The following is a 13,802-nucleotide window of genomic DNA, read 5'->3' on the forward strand; positions in this document are numbered from 1 at the left end:
TGTATCGCTTCATCAGAGAGACTTTAACTGACCACACAACCTAAAGTATAAATCCATCAGTTCATATCACCTCCCCAGTTTTACTTTCATCACACATCACTGCCTTATAGTTTTCTTGTTTATTGTTTATCTCACACCATTAAAATATAATCTTCATGAGAGTAGGTTTTTAATTTTTTTTTCCTTTTTTCTGGCCTGTTCACAGCTGTATCTCATCTGCTAAAATAGTGTCTGGTACAGAGTAGCCCCTCAGTGTTTTAAAAAGAATAGATTAATTCTACATTAAAAAAATCAAATGCTAGAATTGGTGATGGTATTTCTAGGATGCTGTAAGTTTATTTTGGCAAAGGGAATTTTTTTCCCCTCTAGGATTTACTCTTCAGACCGGCAATGTGTATCAGAATCACGAATGGACCTTTGAAAATATATATGTATATACCTCAGGGCTTGAATGTGTAGGTCTGGTTGGGACCAGGAATCCGTAATTTTAAAAAGCTTCATTGACAAATCTGATACACATTTTTGCTGAGGAACTAGGGCCTGAGAGAGAGAGCTATGTGGATTCAAATAGAAAACTGTCGGCCAAACTTTATAAATATGATGGAATATTGTTGACTGGAAGCTTATAGAATAAATTTCTGGGAAACTTTATATCTTTTGTTTAGAGGCCAATATACTAGACTGGCAAAGTGGTGTGCCCAGGATGATCATTGGGAGTGTGGAAAGGAAATAAATAATACAACAAATATTTTATATCTCATCCCTTTTTAATTTCTTTTTTTTTTTCAGGGGAGGGCATGTTTTAAGTACAGTACTACATGTATGTAATTTATAAATAAATTATATATATATTAGTACTATAGACTCCAAATATTTTATTGATGAGAATGTGTGATCCAGAGAGGATGGGATCCCTATTTCAGTCAACTTTAGATTATGCAGTAGTAACAGATGACCCCAGAATCTCAGTGTCTTATAAAGAGTTTTGTTTATTGCTCATACTCTGTCTCCTGTGAGCTAGCTACAGCCCTGCTCTTTGTTGTTTGATGTTGATTGAGTAGCCTCTGTCTGGAACTTCTGTGCTTGAATTCAATAGGTAGGGGTTGTAGAATCCTCCCTCAGTGAAGGACTCTGCTAATGGGTAAACAGCAGTACAATCTTCACAGACAACATCTATCAACTCTGTGGAATGTTCACCTCTCCAGAGTTCCTCTTAATCTCCTTTTAGGATTGCTGGCAGAGGGAAACTGCTCTTCTAATTCCTGGTTTGATGAAGACTGTCAAAAAGGAAAAAAACACAGACAAAATCCTTAATTCTATTAGTAAGGCAGCATGTAAAACAATATAGCTTATAAAATATGAAAATATAACTTAACCAAAACAATTAAAGCATAGTGTGATTTTTGCTCGACAAAAAGATTATACTATTATACCATATACTGTTTGAAACATTCAGGTACTGACTCTTTGGTGGGTGGATATGGATAATAGGGGTTATGGTATGGGGGAATTGTGAATAGTGGTGGAAAGAGAAGAACTTAGAAGCTTAAATCTTCAGGGTTTCTGCTGACTGAAAATTAATCAGAGTGAAGGTCGAGCATCTGTGGAATAGTAATGTAAGTCACTCAGGAAGTATGATTCCATTTAGAGCAGTTTGTTTAAATACCTCTTTTCAGGAAGATGTTTATTTTCTGAAGCATAATTTAACCTGATTGTAAGATGTTGCAGTGATAACCTAGTTTGCTTTATCGATTATTTTGAATATCCCCTAAAGACCGGGCCTGTATTAGTTTAACTAATAAAGTGTCAAGTTTATAAAAACTGGTTTAGTTATAGGAAACATTTTACTTTATTCCTTTATTTTATTTATTCCTGGGAAAAAAGACTGGAAAACAGAAACTAATTCAAATATACATTACAAATAGTAATAATGAATATTTACCATTTGTTAAGGGCATATTATTTGTTAGGCCTATTCTAGACAGTTTACATACTTTATTTTATTTAATCCTCACAAAAGCTGTGTGAAATAGATATTTTTTTTTACCATTGAAGAGACTGAGGTGTGAAGAGGTTAATTAACTTGTGTAAGATTTGAACCCAGGTTTCTGTGATTGTAAAAATGATACAGTTTCTACTCTGTTACTTTCCTTTTATAATTCTGCCGTATCTGTTTTTACTCACTCGAAATTCTCTGTTAGGGAAAGCAGGAAGTCATTTAATTTTGTCTGGTTCTCTCAGAGGATGAGTATTTATGAGGCATGCAGCCCTTCATTGGTGGATTCTAAGAGGATGAAAATGCTCATATTTTTCCCAGTAGATTTTAGGGAGGAAGCAGGAGAGAAGAGAATGATGAAGAATCTCCTGTTTTAGAAATTGAAAATAATCGTTAGCAATTTAAACTAATTAGTAAAATTTCAGACAATCATCCTACATTTTCTCAGTGAAAATTCTTTTACTTTGGCTATTTAATTTTTAGTTATAACTAGATAAATGAAGATTTAGAATGTGTGTGACAAATGGATGAACTTTTTAATTCACTAAGGAAAAACAGAATATTTACTCATAGGCTGTAAGGCAGGAAATGCCATGACTTTTAAGTAGAATGTGCTTGATTTGGGTGAACAGTTTAGAAGCACACTGTGTCTTAGAATTTTATCCATTATTTCTGATCTAAGCAAGACGTGATAACTTTTTCTCATCTTTGTTTTTTAAAATCTCAAAGGAAATTTTATTACATTTTTCATAACCTACTCCAGTTTTTATTTAAATTCTTGAGTTTTTGTTTTTTGACTGAATTTTACTGTATTTCTAAGTAGAAGACTATTTGGATAAGAAAAGTTTCTTGTAACTAAAGTATTCTGTTGTATGGCAGTTATACTGATGTGTGCTTCCCCTGCTTCCCTGAGATTTACTTGGTAATCTGTCAGTTGCTAATAAACACCTGTGGTCTTGTTAATACAAATACTTGAACTGAGTTTAGGGAAAGGAGAGATACTATATTAAGCTAGGTGAAGTGTTGGTGGTACTCTCATATTGCTGTGAAATTTGTTTAGTCAGAACCTAAAATATTAGGACAAACGCCTGTATGTTCAAAGATACTGATTTCTTTGATGTTGTAATAAGTGATTATAAATGGGTTTGGTTCTGATTTATGGCAAGATAGCATACTTGGCCTCAAATTCAGCATTGCCAGATCCAGTCACAACTATTTGGACAAAAAATAATACATGCAGTCAATTATGATTATCTTCATTAATGGTGGGAAACACAGGCATGTGTAATTAATATAAAAAAACCCAAAAAACCAAACCCATTGTCGTGGAGTTGATTCTGACTCATAGTGATCCTACAGGACAGAGTAGAACTGCCTTATAGGGTTTCCAAGGCTGTAATGTTTATGAAGCAGACCTCCACATCTTTCTCCCATGGAGCGGCCGGTGAACTCAAACCGCCAAACTTTTGGTGAGCAGCAGAGTGTTTTAACCACTGCGCCACCAGGGCTCTCATAATATTCTCTATTTAATTTAAAATGAGTGTGTTCATTGAGCAAATTTTCATTTGAAATACATTTTTATATTTAAACTGGAAATCCTATTAAAAAATAATGAAAGAACACTGTGACGACGTGAAGATTTCTTGTTCTCCTTTAGCTGTATATCTCGTATCAAATTTCTTACTGTATTGATTGCTGTTTGAGAATGACAGCTCGGCTCTAAGACTGGTCTAAAATGTAGCTACCTCCTCTCAAATATTCTTTGCAATGTATATCTAGTTTTCTGAGTTTCCCTTATAGAATGCTGAGTAAGAAGTAAATAATCAATTAAGTAGAGAAGTTAACTGTCAACAGAGATAAATGTAAACAAAGCAAATACTAAAACAAAATAATCTGGTGTTAGCTCTTAGAGAAATATTTGCTATTGCTAAACCTCAATTTAAACACTCTAGAATGAGGGTTGATAACCTATAATTTGTGCTCTGACTGCCTTTAAAATTTTTACCTATAACCCTTCTCATAACATCTAGTTGTATTGCATTTCTAGTTTCTTTATCTTTATCCTATCTTTTACCAAAAAGGAATTGAGATGAAAAATTTCAGTTGATGGTCTTCTATTAACATTACTTCTGATGTTACATGTTTGTTAACTCCCTTGCAAAGTAGTATCTCCTTGTTTGGAGACTGCATTGTCTCGTGGGCTTTTGTGTCAGATTTTGGTTGGAAATCCAGTTTGATTTCTATTCCTATTAATTAGCTGTAAAACTAGAATAATACCTACCTTGTAGAATTGTTGGTAGGATGAAATGAAATAGTGTAAGTAAAATGGTTACCATAGTAAGTAGCAAATAACATGCATTGACCTCAGTTGTTACTGACTTTTGAATAATCTTCAGATTGACACACCTGAACTGCTTCCTTTTTCCCCGTATGTCAACTTTCATGTAATAACTGTTGACCAAATGCTTTTTTGCCGTCATACAGTGGTGAGATAGCTGTCAGCCAGCCCTTGATTCTGTTTCAGTAGTGTTGCCATCATTGCCTTCATGGCATTGTTTGTGCAGTTACTTAGCTATTTTCATTGTAAGGGTTTTTTGACTGCGTCTATAGAAATGGGCCATTGAAGGGTAGAGATGGACTGGTGGTGGTGCGAATGGGCAGTGCTTTGGGCTCCAGCCTTATGTCAACCAGGCTAGTGATACATATATTTTTTTCTTCTAACTTTTGCAACATAATATCCTTCTGGGTAACATTTCCTTTGAAGGAAGGATTTTGGTCCTAAAAATATATTTGAGAACCAGTTTTCCATTAGATTTTTACCCTTTATGGAAACACAGAGAAAGAAGTGTTTAATTAGTACTACTGGTCAGAAACATGAGTCTCAGACTTCATGGATTTGGACAGATGTGGAAATCATTAGGCATGTCAAAAGTGATAATTCTACAGTGTCATTCTAATACTAATTGGACTTAAGCTGGTCAACAGTATCTTAAATTTTGAAGTAAAGGAACAAAATTAAAATGACATTCAAGAAAGCATGAACAATTAGAATTAAAATTTAAAAATACCGATTGTGATAATATCCAAAACATAAAATATCTAAGGGATAAATTTAATATGTTCAAGACTGCGCCACTGAAAACCATAAAACATTGCTGAGAGAAGTTTAAAAAGACCTAAATAAATTAGAGATATACCATGTTTATGGATAAGAAGATTCAATAATGTTTAGGTATCAATTCTCCCTAAATTGATCTATAGATCAATGCAATTCCAGTCAAAATTATAGCAGACCTTTTTGCAGAAATTGACAGACTGATTTTTAAATTTGTATGGAAATGCAAATAACCTACAGTATCCAAAACAATTGTGAAAGAGAAAAAAAGAAGACCAAAGCTGGAGGACTTACACTACTTGATTTAAAGACATAAAGACACAGTAATCACTACAGTATGATATTGGTATAGGATAGACACACAGATCAGTGGAACAGCCTGGAGAGACCAGAAATAGACCCCTATGAATATGGTAAATTGATTTTTAACAAAGGTTCCAAAGTATATCACTGGAGAAAGGACAGTCTTTTAAATAAATAGTCCTGAAACAACTGGATATATATTTGAAAAAGAAAATGAACCTCAATTTTTACCTCATACCATATACAAAAAATAACTCAAAAGGAATCATAGACCTAACCATAAAAATCTAAAACTATAAAGCTTCTACAGACGATATAGGGGAGAATTTTTGTGACCTTGGGTGAAGCAAAGATTTGTTAGATGGGACGCAAAAAGCATGAACTATAAAAGAAAACATTGATAAATTGGCCTTCAAAATTTAAAACTTTTGGTCTTTGAAAGACATTGTTAAAAAAGTGAAATGGCAAACCGTGGCTTGGGAGAAGATATTCTCAATACATACGTATGACAAAAGACGTATCCAGAATGTATGAAGAACTCTTACAACTCAAGATTAAGAAGACAACCCAGTAAAAAGTGGGGAAAATATTTGAACAGGCACTTCACAAAGGAAGATATGTGAATGGCAAATAACCACATGAAAAAATATTCAATCATTAAACAATAGGGAAATGCAAGTTAAAACCACAGTGATATATCACTACATATCACTCAAATAGTTAAAGTTTAAAAGACTGGCAATACTAAGTATTGGCAAGTGTTGGAGCAATATTGGAGCAACTGGAACTCATACATTTTTGGTAGGAGTGTAAAATGGTACAGCCTCTTTAGGAAAGGGTCTGGCTATTTATTATAAAATTAAACATACATCTACATTATGGCCCAGGATTCTACCCTGGATATTTATGCAAGGGAAATGAAAACATGTCCAAAGACTTGTACATGAATATTCATAGCAGCTTTATTCATAATAATCAAAACCCAGAAACAATCTAAACCTCCATCTACCAGTGAATGGATAAATATGGTATGTCTATGTAATGGAATACTACAGTGGAATGAGTGACTAATATAAACAACACATGGATAAATCTCAAAAACATTATGCTGAGTGAAAGAAGCCCAATACACAAGTGAGTACTGTACGAGTCCATTTTTTGAACCCCCTCTTTATAACTATTATTGGTATATTTCTGACTTTAGAATAAAGATATAATAAATGATGGCTCTTGTGTGTACCTGTGTATACCATATCTTGTTCTACAAAGTATTTTAGATGACTAGGAAAATATTTGGGCCATAGATATCCTGAATATAATATTTTAAACAGCAGCTATTGCGATGATATAATTACGGCAGTGGAAAATATGTGTATGGATAGAAAATTAAATATAAGAAGCAGAAACAATCATTAGATTGGAATTATGAATAACTTTTATTGCAGCTTTTCTGTTAATGTTATTTCATTTTTATAAATAAACAGGAAAGAAAAAGTATTATTTATGAACGTGTGAACTCACATTTCTAGAATTCTCAAGGTTTTTTTTTTTTTTTAAGAAGAGGTGTAAGATTTATCCTTTTAAAAGCTGTACTTGCACTTGGTAATTTTAAAAAAGTTTGTTTGCATTTTCAAAGAAAATAGTGATTGCTGCCTTTGTTTTAGGTCCTTTGTATATCTTAACAGTGACAGTGAACACAGTACGGGAAAAGTGCCAGGCAGTGGCTATATCAGCAGTAACAGCAGCAAAAATAGCTTGTAGTGTGTATAGAAGAGCTTTTTGTAAGGCAATAACAGAAAATTCATGGAAGAGGAGGCAGCAAGAACACCTGGAGAGAACCTGAAAACAAGAATGTGTATGAAAATGAAGTCTATGAGAAAATAGAGATTACAGGAGAGACAGGGCATTTATAAGGGTTTGCAGAGAGGGCAGTCAAGTTCTAGTAATAATAATTTGACATAGTCACAGTGGCTGAAGTCCTCCTAAATTCTGCTATGAATATGAGAGGAAAGGAAGGGGCAACAGACTGTGACCACAAAATGAAGTTACTATTCTAGGAACAAAGATACTGTTCTAGCCATTCTAACAAAAGAACATTTATCGTTTTCTTAAGTAAATAAAGATTGGTGGTCAAAACTAAAGAGATATTCCTGGGCTTTATTTAAAAAAAAATTTTTTCTTACTAAAAACAAGACAAAACAAAGCTCTTTGACTCTCTAAATATTCAAATAGTACAGAAAAGTATAAAAAAATTGTTCAGAATTCCTTCATCCAGGGGTAATCCGTCTGTTCGTTTTGGTAAATGTTTCCAGACATCTTTCTTGCAGATGTGTGTATATATGCATGTCATTTAATATAAATGAGATCGTATCACATACTTAGTATTACCAAGGATTATGGAGATGGCACAGGACCAGGCATTATTTCCTTCTGTCATACATAAGGTCAGCATGAGTTGAGCTCACTTGATGCAACCAACAACAACAACTTGTAGCCTGCTTTTTCCTCGCCTACTCAGAATGTTGTCGTGGGTATCTCTCCATGTTACTAAATGTAGATATTCATCTTTAGTGGTTACATACTGTCTATCCATTGTATAGATGTCCCACAATATAACCTATTTCTTACTGGTATATCCACAAAACCAAACCCATAGCCATCGAGTTGATTCTGACTCATAGTGACTGCATAGGACAGGGTAGAACTGCCCCATAGGGTTTCCAAGGAGCAGTTGGTGGATTCAAACTGCCGACCTTTTGGTTAGCAGCCGAACTCTTTTTTTTTAATTGTACTTTAGATGAAGATTTACAGAGCAAATAGTTTCTCATTAAGCAGTTAGTACACGTACTGTTTTATGACATTGGTTAACAACCCCACGACATGTCAACACTCTCCCTTCTCAACCTCGGGTTCCTTGTTACCAACTTTCCTGTCCCCTCCTGCCTTCTAGTCCTTGTCCCCGGGCTGTTGTGCATCATTGGTCTCGTATTGTTTTATGAGCCTGTCTAATCTTTGGCTGAAAGGTGAACCTCGGGAGTGACTTCATTAATGAGCTAAAAGGCTGTCCGGGGGCCATACTCTCGTGGTTTCTCCAGTCTCTGTCAGGCCAGTAGGTCTGGTCTTTTTTTGTGAGTTAGAATTTTGTTCTACACTTTTTCTCCAGCTCTGTTTGGGACCTGCTGTTGTGATCCCTGTCAGAGCAGTCAGTGGTGATAGCTGGGCACCATCTAGTTGTACTGGACTTAGTCTGGTGGAGGCTGTGATAGTTGTGGTCCATTAGTCCTTTGGACTGATCTTTCCCTTGTATCTTGTTTTCTTCATTGTCCCTTGCTCCCGAAGGGGTGAGACCAGTAGAGTATCTTAGATGGCTGCTCACAGGCTTTTAAGACCCCAGATGCTACTCACCAAGGTAGAATGTAGAACATTGTCTTTATAAACTGTATTATGTCAATTGAGCTAGATGTTCTCCGAGACAGACCATGGTCCTCACAGCCCTCTGCCCAGCAGTTCAGTCCCTCAGGGAGTTTGGATGTGTCTGTGGAGCTTGTACAAGTTGTGCTGGCTTCCCCAGTATTGTGTACTGTTTTACCCTTCACCAAAGTTACCACTTATCTATTGTCTATTTAGTGTCCCCTACCCCTGCCTGTAACCATCAGAGATTGTTTCTTTATATGTGTAAATGTTTTCACGAGTTTTTACAGTAGTGGTCTCATACAATATTTGTCTTTTTGTGATTGATTTATTTCAGTTGGCATAATGCCCTTCAGATTCATCCATGTTATGAGTGAGATACTTTGCAGATTGATCACTGTTCTTTATTGTTGCATGATACTCCATTGTGTGTATGTGCTGTCGTTTGTTTATCCGTTCATCTGTTGATGGGCATCTAGGTTGTTTCCATCCTTTTGCTATTGTGAACAATGAGCAGCTGAACCCTTAACCACTGTGCCACCAGGGTTTCCTAGATGAAAATAGGAAGTGGTTTATCCACTCTTGGCAGATCTCTTTGAAGCTGCTTTCCCAGAATTAGTGAATATAAAAGTGGACTTAAAATGACAGGAATTGCCTGTTGATGTTTTGTTTGGCTTCTTTACCTTAGCAGGTGGTTTGATCTAAATTACTTAGTCCCCATTTACTGGAACCTAAGGAGCCCTGGTGGCACAGTGGTTAAAGTGCTCAGATGCTAACCAAAAGGTGGGTGATTCGAACCCACCGAGACCTGGTGGGCGATGTGTTCCCCAAAGATGACAGCCTAGGAAACCCTGTGGGGCAGTTCTACCCTGTGCTATAGGGTCCCTATGAATTGACTCGACAGCACACAACAACAGCAATGATAAGGTATTTCTTTATGATTGCATTGAGTTTTTAATTTCTGTTACTGAATTTTTTGTTTATTTGTTTCTAGAAGTTCTTCTTTGTTTTTTTTTTTTTTAAACAAATCGCTTTTCATAGTTTCCCCTTCACACACAGATATCATCAGGCTTGTTTTTTTATTTCCTTATACACGTTGTTGTTGTTAGTTGCCGCTGAGTTGATTAGTAGCATAGTAATTCTCTGTGTACTTTATGAATCTGTGTTGTTTTTGCTCATGAAGTCAAGTCATCTGTTCCTTGTTGTAAAATGCAGTGTATTTCATATTGTATTGTATTTGTAGGGATATTTTGAGGCATAGTGAGAAGGTGCTTTCCTCTAGAGAAGGTTTGAGTTTGCTTCTGCCAGGTGTCCGGGGCATTTGAATCAGGGACCACTTTAAAACAAGTTCAAGGCTTGAGATTTGCTTGATGATTCATAGCATTTGAGCAGGAGGGTCTCTTGTTAGATCCCACTTTGTGTGGACCCAACTTTGTATAGTAACCTTCTCTGCTTTTAAGAAGATGCGTGTATCACATTTTTTTCTTTTTTTTCTGTGAAAGATTGATCTGAATAACTTTTACTGAAATAGCCAGTTCTACTGCAATTTATTTAACCAGATACCTGTTGCTGGACACTTAGGTTTTTTTTCTTCTTGTTATAAATAACACAATGATGAAGAAACATTGTTCTCATTTGTATACTTGTCTTGCTGTTGAAGATTAATTCTGGAAGTGAAGTTGTTAGAGTCTGCATTTTCAAGGCTTTTTGATATGTATTGTCAAAGTGCCCTACACAAAGATTGTCCCAACACTGTATTCTAAGTCTTTTTAATTTTTGCTGTCTTAATAGAAAGTTGTAGCACGTTATTATTTAACTTATATTTATTATTATAACTTTTATGAATATTGGTTTTCGTGTTTTACCACTTTGGGGTTACTGGTACTTAAGTACTACTATCTAGGGGTTTATGGAGAATAACTCATTGTCAAATGTTGCAGATATTTCCCTCAGTTTATCATTTATAGTTCATCTTCATTTACAGATCCTTTTTTTTCTGTATAGAAGTTTAAAATTTTTATCTAGTCAGATCTGTCAGTCTTTTGTGAGGCCATTATCAGTCTAAGATAATAGATTTATAGTTGTTTCTGCAAAAATGAATGTTTTAAGTTTGGAGTCATCTTATGTAGCTAGAAAATTGAAAAATAGTTAAACCACTCTTAAACTCATTAAATAAGTATTTTAGTAAGTTAACGTAACTCTTGAATTGGGATAATACTCATTTTTAGTCTACATTAACCTGAGTTTTTATTACAGATCTCTTCCTCTTTCTGCTAATTTCTTTTAAAGGTGCATGACTTTGGAAATTGTCACAGTAGAAGTTTGAAAGAATATTGAATTTAGATTTTCTTTCACAAATTGCCTTAACCATACTATGAAGGATTTGAGGTGTTAGGGTTTTAAAGTTTTTTTGTAAAAGTATTGACTCTTCCGTAGAACAGGAAAGCATTTTATTTAAACTGAATGAGGACTTTTAATTTCTTAAGCAGTAAAATATGTTTCCATTTAGATAAGTGATGAAGAGAAGAAGCTTCGAGAACAGGAGATCATTGCCTCATCACCAAGTTTAAGTGGGGCTCAGTTGGAGATGGAGACAGTTTATAAGGTATGTAAACTTAAAATATTTTCCAGGTTTTGTTAAATATATCACATTGACCTTTATATACATACTTAATTAACCCATTCATGAGTGTCGGTGTCACCACAGCTACCCTGCTCCTGCGCAGCTGTTGTCCTCACCCTACTAGGGTTTGCTAACATACGTGCTGGGCTGTCCTCCTACACAGACACCCTCCTAACCTTGCTTGGGCTCTGACCCCTGCTGCAGGCCATTTTCTTTAAGGAATGCACTCCTCACAATGCTTGGCCTTCTATACCCTGCACTAGGCTGCCCCCATATAGATGCCCTCATCACTCACTTGGCTCCAACACCCTGTGCTGGCTTATTGCCTTGTGTGGAAGTCATTTTTGCCACTCTTGACCCACGTGGACTCCCTCTCATTCCACTTGAGCTCTGACACCGATGCCAGCTTGCTCTCCCATGGGGATGCCTTCCTTAATCCAGTCAAGTTCCAGCATCCTGCACTGGACCACCTCAGTCCCCCTGACATCACTAGCACAGACATCTACTTTGCCTGAACCCACTGAATGGCTTTTGGACTGAATAATTCCAGAAGTAGAAGAGGGGGAAAGCTGAAATTCATTTTAATATATGATAGCTGCAACCCTGCAACCCCACACTTTCTTTTTGAAAAAATTTACTGATTATTATTGGCGTGTGCCAATAATTTAAAATTCTGCTTACATATTAGCTGTCCATTTCGGTTCCCTGTTTCTACCAGTTGGGTCATCATTCAGTCAGCCTTCCAAGCTTAGAGTGGGAGAATCAATATTTATTCCTCCCACACCACACATTTCCTGTTACGCTGCTTCACATCATCTTTTGCTTCTGCTTGGGCATTTTTATTTCCACTATGACAACCCTAATAAGCTGAAGAACCACTAAGGGCATTTAGTCCATCTCTTCCTCTCCTCCCCGAGTTTTACAGATCTGGCCACTGAGGTTTAGAGGAGTTCATTGAATTTACCAAAATCACAAATCTAGTTAGTAACCGAGCTTGGACTAGAACTCACGTTTCCAGACTTCTTGTATCCCCTTTTTTTGCCTGGGTTACTGCAGTAAACTTACTCACCTGCCGCTTTAACATGTCCTGTGTGAACTCCCGCTTGGTGCAGTATCACAAACAGTACTGCCCTGGAGAGCTGTTTGACTTTCTGCGTGTGTCTGTCTTGTATTCTCAACTAAGTGATGAACTCCTTGAGGATAAGCGCTGTGTTGTAATCCTAGAAATCAGCAAGTTAATCAAAAGCTATCTGTTAAAAAACGTACGATCTGTTCATTGTGTGAGGTGTTGTTGAGTATACAGAAGAATTGTAGGCATTTAGATTCAGCGCTTTCCTAAAATTCGAGTGAACAGGGAAGTTAGAGATCGTTATTTTTCACCTCATTTCTTACCTCACTTTTAGAAAGGAGAGAAATTGTTTCTACATTGCAGAGTGGGAACGATTTTTGCAATTTATTGATATATTCTGCTCATCTCTTAGAATTTTAGGATAGTTCATAGAACTATAAAAGATATAGGTAGAATAGTATTAGTATTTTTTAAAAATATTGGTAAATACTTATTTTAATATCAAAACTAAAGACTTATTATTTCCATTTCTTAGTGTTGAGATTAACTTTTCCAATATATTTTTCTAGAGGAAGAATGGAAACATAGATAAAGAAATTCAGAATTTCTTTACTTACTAGCAGTTTTAGCATTGAACATGTATGCACATTAGGGTTCTGTTTGATGGAGGATATAATGTGAATATGTTATCTGAAGTGAATATAATGTGCTTAGAATTTCCTAAATTTGAAATCTTGGGGATTATAATTTGTAATTTCCTAAATTAAGAATAAGAATAAAGCGATCTAACTTGGCACGTCATATCATCATCATCTCCTCTACTCTGAAATGAACAGTTTCCTAATGCTAAGTGTTTTGTTTTAAGGAGAATAAATTGATCTTTTTGTTTTTGTTTTGCATCTCCTGAGACTAATGTATTTTTCACAGGAATGATTTTGTTTAGACTTAATATGTGTGAAGACTTAGGAGGATTTTGTAGTGACAGGTGCTGACTTAACTTTCTCCATTTCACTTTGAATTCAGATCCCTTTTGCTGACGCTCTAGACTTGTTTCGAGGAAGGAAAGTCTATTTGGAAGTTGGCTTTGCTTATGTACCACTTAGGGACATTGTGGCAATCATCCTGAATGAATTTAGAGCCAAACTGTCCAAGGCTTTGGCAGTAAGTAATTTACTTTATTATTTGACTTGTTCATATTTTTAATTACACCGTTGGCAGTTTTATGCTGTGTTTCTTTAGGAAATAAGTTAATTTAACTTTCATAATGATATTCAGATTGCTTATG

At 35.6% G+C, this 13,802-nt stretch overlaps 1 protein-coding gene across 1 annotated transcript in view; it reads left to right on the plus strand.

Annotated features, from left to right (window-relative positions):
- PRIM2 (DNA primase subunit 2) overlaps positions 1-13,802 on the plus strand; it is a 316,775-nt gene that overhangs the window by 42,501 nt on the left and 260,472 nt on the right. Inside the window, exons 6-7 of the mRNA XM_004386833.3 lie at positions 11,335-11,430; positions 13,541-13,678. Of these exons, the coding sequence (XP_004386890.1) occupies positions 11,335-11,430; positions 13,541-13,678 (234 nt within the window). The remainder of the gene's footprint in view (positions 1-11,334; positions 11,431-13,540; positions 13,679-13,802) is intronic.

This window comes from Trichechus manatus, unplaced genomic scaffold (assembly GCF_000243295.1).
Source record: "Trichechus manatus latirostris isolate Lorelei unplaced genomic scaffold, TriManLat1.0 scaffold00172, whole genome shotgun sequence".
Taxonomy (NCBI): Eukaryota; Metazoa; Chordata; class Mammalia; order Sirenia; family Trichechidae; genus Trichechus; species Trichechus manatus.